Source organism: Mirounga angustirostris, unplaced genomic scaffold (assembly GCF_029215605.1).
Source record: "Mirounga angustirostris isolate CCGP_5_RB_7025 unplaced genomic scaffold, mMirAng1.0.hap1 SCAF_11, whole genome shotgun sequence".
NCBI classification, from domain to species: domain Eukaryota; kingdom Metazoa; phylum Chordata; class Mammalia; order Carnivora; family Phocidae; genus Mirounga; species Mirounga angustirostris.
In genome coordinates, this window is record NW_026991719.1 from 111,721,161 (window position 1) to 111,738,708 (window position 17,548).

Sequence of the window (17,548 nt, forward strand, 5' to 3'; positions counted from 1 at the left end):
ATCCATTTTGTTCCTGATGCTCTGTCTCTGCCAGGGTGAGCATGGATCAGGAACTTCACCCTCTCCCAGTAGAGAATTATATGGCCTTAGGTCTGACATGATGACTGCATACCAGCAAACACCAGAAGATACTCTAGCCTGCCTTTTTGAATGCCTCTTAGACAGGCCTCAGCTTCTCCAGTCTCCACCTCCAGCCAGCTTGGGAAGCTTATCCATGGCTGGGGAGTATTTGCCTTCCATGTCATTCAAATATTGGATGTCCCTTCCACTTTTCACATTCCAAAATTGAAATCTGATAGGACAGACAAGAGAAAGAGGAAAAGAGAGAAAAACCTGAAGCAGAAAGTAAGGCACAGGAAGAAATAAATATTTTCTCAGGGCAAATGATCTTGTGAGATAATGTTCAGCTTGACCATGAAATGGACTGGAAATGTGTTGGCTAATGAAAATTGAGGATTTGGGGGATTTGCAGAATGTCCATCAACTGTGTAGCCATCAGGAAACTGCCCAAATAATTAAAGCAAAAATGTGATGGTGATCTGTTTTGCTTTTGGATACGGAGCCCAAAGTGCTGGTTCTTGACCTTGGAGTTAAATTAAGCAAAACTTAAGAATGAGACTTCATTGTTGGTCTCTTTAAAATGACAAGCAATTTTCACCAAATTTATGGAAGTTAAATTTCTTGAACTAAGTGAATGAAATTAATCTCATTTTTAATTACAGTTTCCTTCTACAATATTGAAATGAGCTTCTCTGTGTTTGATAAAGAGCCAAGGATCCTTATTACCAGTGTTGTAAATGAATTTGTAGAAAATTGGGTAAAATAATCTTTTAAATATTTATGGTACATATAAAATATGTGAAGATACATATATGATAGATGGAGTAGATTAAAACTAGGGGTTACTTTTTTTCTACCCATAGCATATTTCACAGCTACTTGGTTTTGATTTTTTGCAGCAAATTTATCCACTCTGTAAGTAACACCGTAAGGATGTATGTGGTCTCTCATAGTGCCAATGCTGAAAGCTTTTATGGGATATTATTTTAATTCGCTTAGAACTGTACATTTCCCTCCACTGACACAAATTCTGGGCCTTTGCCAAATTTTTTTTATTTAGAGAAAAGTAGGAGAGCAGTGATAACCAAGTCTATGCTATTGTATTTACATATGTTTGTTTTCTGCATTTTAATTTTTTTCTCTCCTACACAAGAAATGTTGTATTTATCCTTACATTTTTCTGATAATAAGAGTAATACATACTCTCTGTAAAAAATTCAGACACTGAAATCTGAGACCCAGAAAGTAAATGTCTTCTGTAATACTGCTCCTTGTATTGATTCCTCTTACAGTCTGAGGTATATTCGTTCAGATTTTTTTCCTCTACCTGCGATAACACTGATGCAAGTATGTTCTTTGACAAAAATAACTGGAATCATACAATTATGCTGTCCTGCAACTTGCTTTTTCTCACTTAACTGTATATCTTTGAGCATATTCATGCTGCAAATATTGATCTACCTCATATACTTAAACAGATACCAAGGATTTCACTCGATGGTTGTGATGTAGTATTTTTTTTTTTTTTTAAATCCAGACATCCGTTGGTGGACATTTAGGTTGCTTTTACTTGTTTTTTCTCTATTTGGAACCAATGCAGACAATAACGCCCTTGCAATAAATTTTGGGGACACTTGAGTTTTTCTATAGGATAAATACCCAGAACTGGAATTGTTGGATCAAAGGACACAAACATTTCACATTTTAATAACTAGAGTTAAGTGGCCTCCCAAACAGGTGATACCAATTTGCACCCCACCAACAGTAAACGATCATGTCTGTTTCCTCTCTTTTTCCATCAGCGTTTCTTTGCAAGTGTGTATAACATGATTATAAGTGCTTGAAAGTGGGTGGGTGTATTTGTCCACTAGGTCTGCCATAACAAAATAGGATGCACTGAGGGTCTTAAACAACAGACATTTCTTTTCTCATGGTTCTGGAGGCTGGAAGTCCAAGATCAAGGTGTTGGCAGGATTGGTTTCTCCTGAGGCCTCTCTCCTTGGCTTGGAGATGGACTGTCTTCTCTCTTTGTCCTCGCATAGCGTGCATGCGCGCGCACACCCCCCCCAGAGAGAGAGAGAGAGAGATCTGGGGTCTCTTTCTCTTCTTATAGGAACACCAGTCCTATCAGATTAGGGCTCCACCCTTATGACCATATTTAGCCTCAACTGCCTCCCTTAAAGGCCCTACTTCCAAATATAGTTACATTAAGGGGTTCGGGCTTCAATGTATGAATTTCGGAGACAACACAGTTCAGCCCCAAAATAGAAAAACTGAATGGAGCAGATGGAAATGTTGAACCAACCAAAATAATAAATGCAGCATTGTCTCAGGTACCTTTCCTGGGTTAAGATAGAGGAGTGAGAATACTAAATCTGATATGTTTTATCTTTTACAGTTGAATTCTATATTTCAGGACAGTGAATTTGCTCTTGCTAATCTGGCTATTCAAATCAAAACCAGGTACGTGAGTGTCATCTATTGTGGGTCAAAGGCAGTTTGAGGGATTCTGGGTATGTTCCTATCCAGAGGGGATTTCTTTCTTTCTTTCTTTCTTTCTTTCTTTCTTTCTTTCTTTCTTTCTTTCTTTCTTTCTTTCTTTCTTTCTTTCTTTGTTCTGTCTGAGATTTAGGAACTGCATTTTGAGTTGCATCTTCCCTTCTGAGTGTAGGTTCTCTTTGGAATAACAAAGAAATTCTATCATCACTGTAGGGTGTAAAGCCAATGGGAGAACAAAACAGAAGGAAATAAATTGGGGAAATGGTGGAATTGGATCCAGTTACCCTTAATGCCCCTCTTAGTTTTAAAATGCTATGATTCTGTGACTTTGGGGGGGAAAAATCACGCCTTAAAGGGATGAAAGGCTAGGGATGGCCAATGGTGAAGATATAAGACCCTTTATTTTCCAATAATGCACTTTCAGGAGTTAGAAATTCCAAAAGGAACTTGAAGTGTTTAAAGTGAGAAATGCTGACCAGTCTAAGACTTGCCTGGGGCATGAATTTGGAGAGGTGATTGCATTGCTGCAGGCAGGCATTGAGTAGTCTCAAGGAGCCAAAGACAAAGAGAAGACCCGCCTTTCTCCACCCTCTCCAAGAACTCTGGTTCTTTCCTCTAAAATACACCATGTACATCTTTTCAGGCCAATATGTACGATTTAGCTTATTCATTTTAATGACTGCATAGGATTCTTTTGCATGGGTGTGCCAAGGTGTATTTATCCAATTACCTAGTGATGGACATTTCAGTTATTTTCACTCTTGTTCATATGTTTGTATGCACCCTTGCTGTACTATTATGGGATAGATTCCTGGAAGTGGGGCTGCTCAGTCAAAGACTTACCACCATTTTGGTACATAGATAATAATCAGGCTTTTGAAGTGTCTCCTTAGAGCCCTAGTATTTGAATTCCAAACTGGGGGATTCTACTATTCTGCCTCACATTTGTCTTTCTCCTGAGCTTTTGTCCTAATGTATTGGGCACCATATTTCATATATATATGTGTGTATATATATATATATATATATATATATATATATATATATAAATATATAAATTTGTTTATGCTTTTGATACAGAGACTCTTCTGAGGGGGAAATAACCATGGACCAAACTGTAGTAAGTAATTTTTCAAAATGAATCTACTTGTGACTCCTCCAATACCTGAGTAAATGTAAGTAAAATAGTGCTTCTACCCAAGCATACACCAGGCAAAGCTCAACTGTGGTCATTGAGGATCAAATTACATTTTTTTTTGGCATCTGCACAAGAACCCAGTAAGAAAACCATCCTCTGCTTTTCTCAAGTCCCTGTGGGGCAGTTTTTTGGAGGCACATTTTGTGGGCTATGGAAGTGTGGAGTGACTTGGTTGTAAATGGCAAATGGAATTTCTTGGTTGTAGACATCTTGGAAAGAAGCCTGGTTCTTCCAAGAATGACACAATTTTTGCAAGACTGGCAGTCACATAATAAATCCACCCTTTACCTGTATAGATTTGAAATCAGGGTGTGATAAAATTATCTCCCATCATCCTTGCCCCAATACTCAGTCCTTATTCCAGTGCCTCCAAGCATTACCATGTTAGACTCTGAAAAGATCAGTAAGCACAGACCTTGTAAGGTATTTAAACATGAGAGAAATATTTTGATTATACAAAGTACAATCAAGCCTACAGTGCCTTCCAAATTATCTGCCATCATTTAAAATGCTTTCTGTAAAGAACTGAGTCTGAATTTCTTAATTTAATACATTATAGATAACATGACACAAGTAAAATTCCTCTCAAATAATAGGTGTAAAAAGCCTTTTGGTGACAATGTGGTCCCCAGAATCAGGCTGCCTGCGTTAGAATCCCTGTTCTTCCACTTCCTGGCTGGGAGACTTTGGGCAACCTAATGACTCTCTGTGCCTCAGTTTCCTCATCTGTAGAATGGGGATGACAATATTACCCTTCCTCCTAGGGCTGTTAGAAAGATGGAATAGGATGATTAGTAAATGCTCGATAGTGTTTACTATTGTCATCACCCCGTTAGGGTCCAGATCCAGAAGCCTCAGATTCTGCTCCCAGTTCTGTGACTTGTCAGCTGTGTGATACTGGGCAGATCATTTAACTTCTCTGAGACTTAGCTTCCTCGTCTAGGAAATGGGGTGATAATCCCTGCATTGCCCACACTACAGGGGTGAGGTGAGGACTAGTTGCGTTGACGTTTTTGAGGGTGATTTGCAAATGGCAACAAGTTACATAAATGTAAAGCATAATTATGATTGCTGTTGTTGACAATAAGCCCTGTGCTCAAATGTGACGTTTGTTTAAAGATTTCAGTGATGATGTACTTTTGTTTTGCATTATTTTGGAACAGAGAGAAGGGCAAGGAATGGCTACAATTTCCCATGTACCGTCCAGGTAGGAGCTGAGTTTATTCATAGCTGGTACATTTAGTTCTGATTTTCCTTCCATTTAATTCTGTATTTGGAGCCTGTTGGTCAGAGTTGTCAGAAGGAGATCAAAGTACCAGGTGGTTATTTTACAGATGCTGTAATTGGGCTCTTGCCTTCATGAAATAAGTTGTTTCGGTTGGTCATGGTGCAGCCTAGCAGCCTGCCTCCTGCTTCTTTGTAGTGAAGAGAAAATGGGGTCCAAAGTGGTCATAATTTGGGGATGGGGGAATAAAGTGTTTGTTGTCGTCAAAAAAGTCCAGGAAATACTGAGCAGGGAAGTGGAAAAGCAACATGGAAAGCTGCCTTGGTCCTGTTCAGACACATGGTCCAGCCCCTTCTGGAACACTGCTTGATGCAACTCAGAGAGGCTCATGGGAAGGTCACTGACATGTTCAGGGTGCTAAGAGTAAAGAGTCTGTCGCAGCAAAGGGAGACGTTTAAAAAAAGAGGAGTCCTCTTTAGATTGGCAAAATGAGAGCTGGGAAGAGATGGGCTCCACGTGGAAGGGGAGGGCGAGCAGGGACTCCACCGACTGTGGATCCGTGGAGGAGGAGGCATGGCTTAGAGTGGACAAAGAGAAAGTTTGAGTTAACACAGGCACATCTAACTGGAATACCAGAGCAAGAGAGCATGAACAGGGGAAGAGGGGCAGAGGGAGAGGGAGAAGCAGACTCCCCGCTCACGGGGAGCTGGCCGCGGGGCTTGATCCCAGGATCACGAGCTGAGCCAGTCAGCCGTTTAACCAACTGAACCACCCAGGTGCCCCTAAGCTTACAGATGCTCTGTAATGGAATAGCAGAGAAAATGAGAATGTCTGAGGACCTTGCTCCAGCGGTTGAGGTCAAGGACAGCCCTATTCTTTCATAACATATCTTTTAGTGGACAGAATACTCTAGGGATGTACTAGGTATTTGTGACCTTGGCTAAGTCTCAGCTCCCTCATCTGTGGAATGGGGACCATAATAGCTCTACTCATGAGGCTACAAATAGGTATTTGTGACCTTGGCTAAGTCTCAGCTCCCTCATCTGTGGAATGGGGACCATAATAGCTCTACTCATGAGGCTACAAATGTTAGCTACTATCACTACCATTATCTCCATTATTCTTCTATTATAGAAATAGGCCTTCTGCAGAACACATCTTTAGAGACTAATTGAGCATGTGCCATTTGCCTTCTTGCAGTAATGATGGATAAATTGGAGACCAGAAGGATAAAAGGTTTTCTCTGAAGGAATAAATCCTGAGTACTCCATCTTCTCTATTAATTTGTACAAGCTCCTAGAGAACGCATGGCTAGTTTTTTTATTTTATTTTATTTTTTAAAGATTTATTTATTTATTTGAGGGGGAGGAGCAGAGGGATTGAGCAGACTCCTCACTGAGTGCACAGAGAGTCAGGGATTGATCCTGCAACCCTGAGATCGTGACCAGAGCCAAAACCAAGAGTCGGATGCTTAACTGCTTAACCGACTGAGCCACCCAGGCACCCTTAGTTGATTTTAATATAATGCAACTGTTGCTGACTGTTCTTTTGAAAATGGGTTTTGAGTTGTTTGTTTTGCATATGAGAAAATTTATCAGAAGATTCCAATATGCTGTCTCCCATCATTTCTTAAGATTTGCCCGTTGAGGGCGCCTGGGTGGCTCAGTTGGTTAAGCAACTGCCTTCGGCTCAGGTCATGATCTTGGAGTCCCGGGATCGAGTCCCACATCAGGCTCCCTGCTGAGCGGGGAGTCTGCTTCTCCCTCTGACCCTCCCCCCTCTCATGCTATCTCTATGTCATTCTCTCTCTCAAATAAATAAATAAAATCTTTAAAAAAAAAAAGATTTGCCCGTTGATAGATGTAAAATGTTTGTTATTTATGGACTCCCAATTAAGTCATCTGTGTAGAATTTCAGCACCACGGGCAGGTTGCGCTCTGTTGACATAACTGCAACAGCATTCTTTCTTGCTCTGCTTTTTAGCTATGTTTGTCAGACCATCCTAAAGGCCAGCTCTTCCTTAGCAGCCACCGAATTGATTAGCAGGATCAAAAGTAAAATACATGGCAACCTCACCCATGGAAACTTCACCAAAGGTCAACTGACGTTAATAGTAAAATCTGAACACGTTGCGGTGAAAAAACTAGGTAATTGGGGGGAGGGGTATTCCATACACATTCACTCCCCTTATTAGAGAGCTCATAATGCACGCACAGTCAGACATCCTGAGTTCTGGGGGGAGAGGAGTTGTCTTCATGTTCCTTTTCACATCCTCAGCGCTCACTTGCCCTGACAACATTTCCACCCGTAAGAGCTTATGAAAAACACAGAGGGGTTACCAGAGACCATGGACCAGCTCTGGATATCAGCAGTGGCCAATCCGTCAGCGGAGTGGGAGGACTGTCTCTCTTGCATAAATACCCAGAGGCCTGGGGAGCTTCCTCATTCCACACAATAACTGCCCAATAGATGCTTGCTAATTTATTGATTGATATAGCCAGGCTATTCATCTGGGAAAGTGATCTGGGAACAGTCCAGAATTTCTCTCAAGGGCATCTCTTTCCTTTAATGGTAAAGAGAAAGGCTATTGGACCACCACTCCATGTCCTTGCCATGGCTGCCAGTGGACTGCACTGAAAACATCGGGCTAAGCCAGATACCACGCGGAGGATTTAGAACACACAGTCCCTGGCAACGAACTGATCAGGTAGCAGAGGGCAGGCTGTGATTGCAAGCGACAGTGAAATGGGAGGCAGAGAAGTGTAGAAGCCACAGGCAGATCCCACTGTGCAAATGGCGCTCATGGCTGTCCTCAGAGGAAGCTGGGATTCTCCCGGCTCTCCGCTTCTCCCAGCCGCTCTGCCCACATGTGAAGGGAAGATTTCCGGAATCCGGGTCACAAACCCAGTGGGTGGTCAGTAGAAACCAGGAACTAATCACACACACTCAGCCCAGGTCACTTCTCCCTTAACGTGACCACACTTGGTGGCAAAACCTTGACCTTGGTACCACCAGCAGAGCAGAGCTCCCGTGTCTCATCCTGGCGATGGCAGATACACTGAGTTTACTAAAATCAAATCCACCCCAGAGTCCGTTAGGAAGGGAGGAACCATCCAGAAGGAGAAGTCAGCCTTTGGTTTCCTGTCACTGACAGTTGGGGGTACCTCAGAAGGAGGGCACTTGGCAGGTGAGGACTTCTGATTTTTTTGTGTATGGCTTGAACTTTTTTCAATGCAAATGTAACATTTTTTTAAAACCAAGACCAAAAAACAAAAACAAAACTGTCCTGTCAACTTGTGCTTTTAATGAAAATGATTAAGTGTGAGTTTTTCCCGGGAGGCTTATTAAAAAAAAAAAAAAAAAAAAAAAAAGCATTTCATGTATTTTCAGTGAAGCCTGATTTAAATGGCCTGGTAGAAAAAGTTTTTATTTGCTGGTGTTTACGTATAGGGTAATAATGATTACCATAATAACAAAATGGATTTTCATGACACTTGTAAGTGCCTTTTACCCCTTCAAATGCATACGTTTTCTCCACAGAGCCAGGAAGGTGCAAAGCCCAGGAAACAGTCTCTAAATACAAAGGGACCTGTAAGTGGCTCTTAACCAACCCTACTGAGACAGCCCAAGCTAGGTGCATAAAAAACAGGCATGGAAATGCTACTAGGATCTGGTACGTATTGGCCAAGTTCTAATTGTCGGTTCAGAGACTCAAAGATCCTCTTAATTGGGGCCATGCTTCCGTCATTTGACTGAGCAGCCCTCCCACCCCCATCCCCTCTACCCTGTCCTGCCTTCTTTCATCCTTCGGATCTACGTAAGCATGCACAGGCAACATAAGAGCATTCTAGAAAAATGTTCAAGAAGACAAAGGAGAAAAAGTCACCCATAATCCCACCACTGCTGCTTTTAGGTTGGCGTATTTTTCATCTTCTTGTTCCCTGTGTGCCTTTAAGTTTTATGTAGTTTTATGTCATGGTAATCACTGTCCTCATCTCAATAATGTGATTTACCTTTTCACTCAATAGTTGATCAAACATTTTCCATGTTTTATGTTCTTCTTCTTAATGACCATTTTGAAAAATTGCCTCAGAAGCTACCTCGTTGATGGGCCATAATAATTTACTAAATCACCCTTCTATTGTTGCCTTATCATTTTCCTTCTTTAAATCATCAGTCCCTCTTCTCTGACTCTCTGCTGTTAATGGTTTATGCCATTAACTTAAGGAGGCAGACCAGAAGGGCAGCAGGTTTTGTTTGACAGAGGCTTAAAAGCTCTCTGTTGGAAGGCAACATCTTGGACTGGGTCCTACTCTCTTTGTACATCTAATCAGTCAGCAAATCATGTTGGTTTTGTCATCACAATCAAAGCTCGTATGTACCCTTTCCTTTCCATCCCCACCACCACAACCCCAGTGCAGACCCTTACTATCATCCCTTGTCTACTATTAGAGCAGTCTCCTCGCCTTCCCCCATTCTGGTTCCACATTGCCTCGGGTATTAAGTCTAAACTCCCAAACACGGTGCTCAAGACCCACAGGCACCCTTTTTACCATGTCTGCCGGCCAAAAAGGGCCATTTGCTATTGTGGGCTCCAATGGGTGCCTCCCTGTGTCTAGTTCTCTGCCTGTGCTATTCGCCCTGCTTCGGGGTGGGGGTGGGGGGCTTTCTCCATCTCTGTCCTTTCAGCGTCCGGCTCGGCTCAAAAGTTGCAAATAAGTTCTCCGTGCTCGGTGGTTTGGTAGATTCAGTTTTGTTGGTACAGTTTTTCATCTCATGTCTTGCCTCATAGATGTAGTTACTTGTACAGACTCGAACCACCAAGTTACAACCAGCTCCTCCAGGGACCGGACCCCGCCTACTTGTCTGCGCCACCTCTCAGCAGTCCTGGGTGCTCAATCAATGTGCGAGCTCATTTGAAATGAACTGGATTGAATTGGATGAGGCATAGGGGAGGGTGGATGATGAAGGCCGATGAGCTACAAAGGGTACTATGCTCACTGCCTTCAGGAAATGATGTGCAGAGCTAGGGACCGCATTCTACCAGGAATTTCCTCTTAAAGTGGGGGTAAGAAGGGAAAGTGAGGGTAAGCAGCCATGTCCAGAGGGGCAACATCTCCGCCTCGACTCTCCCTCCGCTGAGCATTGCCAGGCTTCATCTCAGACTCTCGTGCCTTTTTACACCTCCTGCATGGGGACCCTACATTCCCTTGTTCCCCAAGAGCAAAGTATTCATCCACGGGGCTCTCACCTTTGCTATCTCAGCCCAGAGGCTGGGAGTGGGCAGAGGGGAGGCATGCCAGAGCCACACCGTGTTCCTTCTTTGTTTGCTCTAAGACTTTTCTGGCCTCATCCTCCAATAAGAAAGCTTTTTGTCCCTCCCTCCTCTCTTTTTCAGCTCAATCAGTATCCACACTGGCAAATCTCAGTGGGAAAAACCAAAGTTGAAACAATGCAAACTGCTTCAGGGACTTCCTGATAAGATCATGGATCTTGCCAACATTACTATCAGTGATGGTAAGACTGTTCTGTACACATTAATGACATAATGGAACCTCGGTTAGTTCGTCTGCTTGACCTGAGATGAGAGGGTACAGACAAGCCTCACGTAGGAAAATCTACCTTACAGTGATCCAATTTCGGAAACTAAGGAGTTAATGTTGGTAGAGGTGGGAGTGGGGCATGCTAAGTTGGGACCGTCAGTGTTTTTTATTTTATAATTTTTGGCTAATTATTATTTTTCATTTCATTTTATTTTTTAAAGATTTTATTGATTTATTTGAGAGAGAGAGAGAACGAGCAGGGCGAATGGCAGAGGGAGAGAGAGAAGCAGGCTCCCCACTGAGTGGGGAGCCTGACTCGGGGCTTGATCCCAGGACCCTGGGATCATGACCTAAGCTGAAGGCAGAGGCTTAACCCACTGGGCCACCCAGGTGTCCCATTATTTTTCATTTTAAAACAGTTTTAATGGGGGGGTGTCTGGGGGGGGGCAGTTAGTTAAAAGTCTGACTCTTGGTTTCGGCTCAGGTCATGATCTCAGGGTCATGAGATCAAGCCCAAGTCTGGCTCCACGCTCAGTGGGGAGTCTGCTTTAGATTCTCTCTCTGCCTCTCCCACTGCCCCTCCACCTGCTCGCTCCCTTTCAAATAATAAATAAATAAATATTTACAAAAACAGTTTTGGGGCGCCTCGGTGGTGCAGGCAGTTGAGCATCTGACTGTTGGTTTTGGCTCAAGTCATGATCTCAGGGTTGTGGGATCGAGCCCTGTGTCGGGCTCTGCGTTCAGCTTGGAGTCTGCTGGAGGTTCTCTCCCTCTCCCTCAGCCACTCTCCTACTCTCTCTCTCTCAAATAAATAAATAAATAAATAAATTTTAAAAATCTTAAAAAAAACCAAAACAGTTTTGGGGCACCTGGGTGGCTCAGTCGGTTAAGCGTCTGCCTTCAGCTCAGGTCATGATCCCGGGGTCCTGGGATCGAGCCCAGCATCGGGCTCCCTGCTCCACGGGAAGCCTGCTTCTCCCTCTCCCACTCCCCCTGCTTGTGTTCCCTCTCTCGCTGTGTCTCTCTCTGTCAAATAAATGAATAAAATCTTAAAAAAAAAACAAAAACCAGAACAGTTTTAATAGGTAATTCTTCACATAGTTCAATATTGCAAAAACAAAAAGGAAATACAGTGAAACATCTTCCCACTGCTCACCCCAGCCATTCAATAAATACCCACAGAGGTATTTCATGTATCTATGCGGAAATTTACATACACACACACCATACATATATATATACATATGCATATACATGTATAGTCTCCCTCCCTCTTAGTACACAAAGTGGAGCGTGCTATCCATGCTGCTCTGCACCTTGCTTTTTTCTTTTAACAACATATTGCAGAAATTATCCTTTTAGTATATGAAGAGCTTCCTCATGCTTTTTATCACTGCATTATATTATACTGCATGGACATGCCACAATTTATTTCTTTACCCTATTTCCTGTGGGTGGGCATTTAAGTTGTTAATAACATTTTATTTTTACAAAACTGCTGTAATGGATTCTGTACATATGTCATTTTGTGTAAGTGGGATATACTTGAAGCATAAATTCCTAAAAGTAGAATTGCCGGGTCAGTCATACTTTTGATGGTGTCAAAATGCTCTCTGTAATGCTTGCTGGCAATAGTTCATACTCCCACTTGCAAGGCAGGAAAGCACCTGTCTCGGGGTACCTCCATCAACACAGCACGCTATCAGACTTTTGGATCTTTGGTGATGTGATAAGCAGAAATTGATATCTCGTTGTGGTTTTAAAAAGTTTCTTATGAAGCTATTCACATATCATAACATTTTACCCATTTACTGGGTATAATTCCATGGTTTTTAGTATGTTCACTAGATTGTGCAACAGTCACCACTAATTCCAGAACATTTTGATCTCTCCAAAGAGAAGCCCCATACACATTAGCAGGCACTCTCATTCCCCCGCTCCCCGCAGCCCCTGGAAACCTCCAATCTACTTTCTTCTTTTAATTTTATTTTATTCTAGTAAGAACACTTAACATGCGATCCATCCTCTTGAAAAATTTTTAAAGTACAATGTTGTATGGCTGACCTCCAGAATTTATTCATCTTGCTTAACTGAAACTTTATGCCTGTTGATGAGCAACTCCCCGTTTCCCCTTCCCCAGCCCCCCCGCAAGCACCATTCCTCTCTGTGCTTTTGTGAGTTCCACTATGTTAGATTCCCCATATAAGTGAGATCATGCAGTATTTGTCTTTCTGTGTCTGGCTTATTTCACTTAGCATAATGTTCTCCAGGTTTATCCATGTTGTTGCAAATGGCAGGATTTCCTTTTTTTTTGAAAGTGAATAATATTCCAGTGTGTATGTATGTGTGTGACGTTTTCTTTATCTCTAGATGGACACTTAACGTTATTTCCGTATCTTGACTATTGTGAATAATGTAATGAACTTGTGCGTGCAGATATCTCTTTGAGATAGTGATTTTAGTTCCTTTGGATATACATACACAAGTGAGATTGCTGGATCATACAGTAGTTCTATTTTTAATTTGTCTTCCACAATGGCTGCACCAATTTACATTCCCACCCACAGTGTACCAGGGTACCATTTTCTCCACACCCTTGACAACACTTTGTTACCTCTTGATTTCTGATAATAGCCATCATGATTACTGGTGTTGAGTACCTTTTCATATATCTGTTGGTCTTTTTTATGTCTTCTGAGAAATGTCTATTTGAGTCCTTAGTTCATTTTTAAATCAGGTTACCTGTTTGTTCACTCTTGAGTAAGAAATTTTTTTTTTTTTTTTGAGTAAGAGAAATTCTTAAAAAAAATTTTTTTAAGTAGGCTCCATGCCCAATGTGGGGCTTGAACTCACGACCCAGAGATCGAGAGTTGTCTGCTATACTGACTGAGCCAGCCAGGTGCCCCATGAGTTATAAAAATTCTTTGTAGGGCGCCTGGGTGGCTCAGTTGGTTAAGCGACTGCCTTCGGCTCAGGTCATGATCCTGGAGTCCCGGCATCGAGTCCCGCATCGGGCTCCCTGCTCGGCAGGGAGTCTGCTTCTCCCTCTGACCTTCCTCCCTCTCATGCTCTCTGTCTCTCATTCTCTCTCTCTCAGATAAATAAATAAAATCTTTAAAAAAAAATTCTTTGTATATTTTGGAGATTAACTCCTTATCAAATATATGGTTTGCAAATATTTTCTCCCATTCAGTAAGTTGTCTTTTCACTCTGTTGATTGATTGATTATCTCCCTTGTTGTGAGAAACTTTTTATTTGATGGAGTCCCACTTGTTTATTTTTGTTTCTGTCACCTGGGCTTTTGGTGTTGTATCCATGAAATCGTTGCCAAGATCAATGTCATGAAGATTTTCCGTTATGTTCTCTTCTAAGAGTTTTTGATTTTCAGGTCTTGCATTTAAGTCTTGAATAATTTTGAGTTGAGTTTTGTGTAAGGTGTAACAGGAGGGCCAATTTCATTCTTTTGCATGTGAATTTTCAGTTTTCCCAACACCATTTATGGACGAGATTATCCTTTTTCCATTGTGTGTTCTTTGCACTGTTATTGAAGATCAGTTGATGGTATATGTGTGGATTTGTTTCTGGGCTCTCTATTCTGTTCCATTGCTTTTTTTTTTTTAAGATTTTATTTTTATCTAAGACAGAGAGAGAGCACAAGCAGAGAGAGAGGCAGGCAGAGGAAGAAGCAGTCCCCCCTATGTGGGACTCAATCCCAGGACCCTGGGATCATGACCTAAGCCGAAGGCAGCCGCTTAACAGACTGAGCCACCCAGGGTCCCTGTTTCATTGGTTTATAGGTCTGTCTTTATACCAGTACCATGCTGTTTTGATTACTGTAGCTTTGTATTATATTTTGATATCAAGATGTGTGATGTCTTTCTCAAGATTGATTTGGCTATTTGGTTTGTGTGTGTGTGTGTGTGTGTGTGTGTGGTTCCATATGAATTTTAGAATTGCTTTTTCTATTTCTGTAAAAGATACCATTAGCTAGACTAGTTCGGTAAACTCTGTTGTCCCTGCAGTGTACATCTTCTGATTCTTCTCCTTAGAAGATGCAGCCTTGGTCTTGTACCTATTCTCCCTGACTACCAGGGATGACTGTGGTTCTAGCTAGGTTCTCTCTGTTTCTTTCTCCCATCTCCCTGCTGAGCTTCTGGATGGTGTGCCTCTCTCCGTATGACACCCAGCTGTTAGCCTCCTAATTGCTAGCTGATGGCTCTGTTGTTTTTGACAAAACCCCGGGGCATAAATTGCTCCATAGTCTGATCCCATTATAGTCCATCCCCTTGGCAGGGGCAGAGTATTGCCAGTCTTTGAGGCTTTCTCCCACCCTTCTCTGTGAAAAAAATATCTGTCCTATGGGGCAAGAGCTTGGGAGATGGTGGGGCGGTGAATGTGTCCTCCACAAGGTGCTTCACCAGGGTTTCCCTATGGAGCAGGGGCTGTGTTTGAATTTGAGGGGAAGGGGGACCTGCTGCTGGCACTCAGACGCGAGCCAGAAATATGGGAACTTCCAAGGTTCACTGGCTCTCAAATCCATTCAGAATAGTTCTTCTACCCCAGTGACCTGGGGGAGATGGTAACTACCGCTCAGCTGCCTAGCCCAACAGAGCAATTTTTCCACAAGGCAGAGCTCTGGGAGATGGGTGCATTTCCTAGCCCAAATGCCATGGCCTCCCACTGTACTGACCAAGTGTCCATAGATTTTGTTGATTAAATGCATCTCAGTTGGTTGGAAGATCAACCCCCAGAGACTTTGAATGGTTGTCTTTGCTAATTTTGACCAGTGTAACAGAGGTTGCTCTTGGTGAACTTTTCCCCAACCCCTCCTTACAGTGCTATTCTTGAAGTCCTGCCCCTCCTTATCAGTGTTTTGAAAGCATGCCTAAGTTTCCCTCATCGACTCTCAGTCTATACATACCTTGTTAGGCGTAGTTCTACCACGTGAAGCCCCCACCCCACCATGATGACTAGTTGGAAACTGAGGCACAGGACAGCCAGAGAATTGCCTTGAGGCAATGAACTCCTCAGACTTGTCTTTCTTGCAGAAGATGGAAATTTGAGATCCTTGCCAAGGAATATCTAGAAGAATTAGAAAAGTAAGCATGGCTCTGATGGTTTCTAGGTCCAAAATCATGAGTCACTAGGGAGGGTTGCAGCTTGAAGCAAGCAGGCAGCGAGTCAGAGAGGTCTGTGTTTCATGCTGACCTCCCTCCTCTGAGCGACACATTTTTCTTAGACATGATAATAGAATTTTCTCCTTAGGAGAAAAAGTTAAACAACCATAACAATAAGGAAAGCATTGCACTGAGTTAGGATTTTTAGAAAATTAACTGTCAGAAGTTACTTTATTTAAAAACAAATCTGCAGAGGATGAGAACAGTTGCATGGTGGCTGTAATGTATATAACTGAAAATAAATTATCAAATTTATTAGCTTCGGAGAAAGGCTTCTCCTTGTAAGTCAGGAGCTTAATGAAAAATGAGTACAGTGTAAGGGAAAGAAAATGCATTCACTTTGAAACAATTTTTCTTTAGCCTTCAATCTTGCTGACAAGCATTAGATATCTTGGTTGGAGAAAAACTTGTCAGTTCCCCAGTTAAATGCTCATTTCATGTAACTCCTTAATATCGCAGAGTTCAAAAAGGTACCCTTATTTCAAAGGTCTGTGGGTTCTTTGCTTTGCCCTGTCTTTGTGACCTCCAAAATACTGAAGATGCATCACACTCTAATGAAGTTGGCTGAAACTTTTCACAAAGCTGTCTCCTGGGTGTGTCCATCTCGCTGCCTGGGCAAGATAGTGCATGGTGGAGAGAGAATGATGTAATTCCCAGGATGTCAGGGAGAAGGACTGCAAAGCACAGCTGTTCCAACCCCCAAACTGCAGAGAAAAGGGGCAAAGTAGAACGTGATATCAAAGAACACTAGCTTCGGCATCAAACAGGCCTGGATTAAAATCTGGGTTAGAATCTCCGTGTCACAATTTCTTAATCTGTATAAAGGGAATAATGTTAGTACCCGTCACACAGGGCTATCATGACCATTAAATTGGAGAATGTATGTATAATGCCTTGTGGTATCTTGTCTCCAAAATGCCCGCCATCGATTCATTCCCTCCTTGTCTATTAGAAGCTGAATCAGGGCTGCCTTGTGACTACCTAGCCCAGTAGAATTTGGCAGTGGTGAGGCTGTGCCAATCGTGGGACTAACTTTTAAGGGGACTGGAAATTTCTGCTTCCATTCTCTTGTATGCTCTCAGAACCCAGACAGCATGCTATAAGAAGCCTGGAAAATGTTTAACCACCAGCTCTGCCAAAAAAGGTAATTTTGTCGCACTTGTTGATTTCCTTGGTGTGATCCTCCCCTGATGGCTGAATACAAACTACAACATGCAATTACTGAACATGGAGTTGGTAAGAGATACACAGATACTGTAGATATAAATAATCGCCAAAGCATAGATTACTAAACTGTAGCAAACTCATTAGGAAGTGATGAGTCTTGGGTATCACCATTGTTTGTTTTTTTTAAGATTTTATTTATTTGACAGAGAGAGACACAGTGAGAGAGGGAACACAAGCAGGGGCAGAGGGAGAGGGAGAACAGGCTTCCCACGGAGCAGGGAGCCCGATGCGGGGCTCGATCCCAGGACCCTGAGACCATGACCTGAGCCGAAGGCAGACGTTTAACGACTGAGCCACCCAGGCACCCCCACCATTGTTTTTAATATAACTTATTTAATTAAAAGTTAATGTAATTTAATTTTTGATAATGGCTGTGTTTAATAACCAGCTCATAAAATTCCTGAAAATTTAACAATTCATTCTGACAAGTTGATACCAGCTGGCTCCAGTTATACCACTGGGAAAGGCCATGTGTCAGGAACAGCCTCAACTGACCCCCAGAGGACAAGAGCCCCAACTGACTGGTCCATGGGCATCAACTGCCAGCCGTGTGAGCGAGCCATCTCAGACTTCCAGCCCAGTCGAGTCTTCAGATGACTCCAGTCCCAGCTGCCATCTG

The 17,548-nt window shown here is 42.5% G+C and overlaps 1 protein-coding gene across 1 annotated transcript in view; it reads left to right on the forward strand.

The window, feature by feature from the left end:
• The window catches only part of ADGRG4 (adhesion G protein-coupled receptor G4), an 83,769-nt gene that overhangs the window by 22,242 nt on the left and 43,979 nt on the right, over positions 1-17,548 (forward strand). The window contains 7 exon segments of the mRNA XM_064573628.1: positions 723-817; positions 2,459-2,523; positions 3,640-3,671; positions 4,904-4,964; positions 6,966-7,129; positions 8,523-8,655; positions 10,381-10,499. Coding sequence (XP_064429698.1) covers positions 723-817; positions 2,459-2,523; positions 3,640-3,671; positions 4,904-4,964; positions 6,966-7,129; positions 8,523-8,655; positions 10,381-10,499 — 669 coding nt within the window.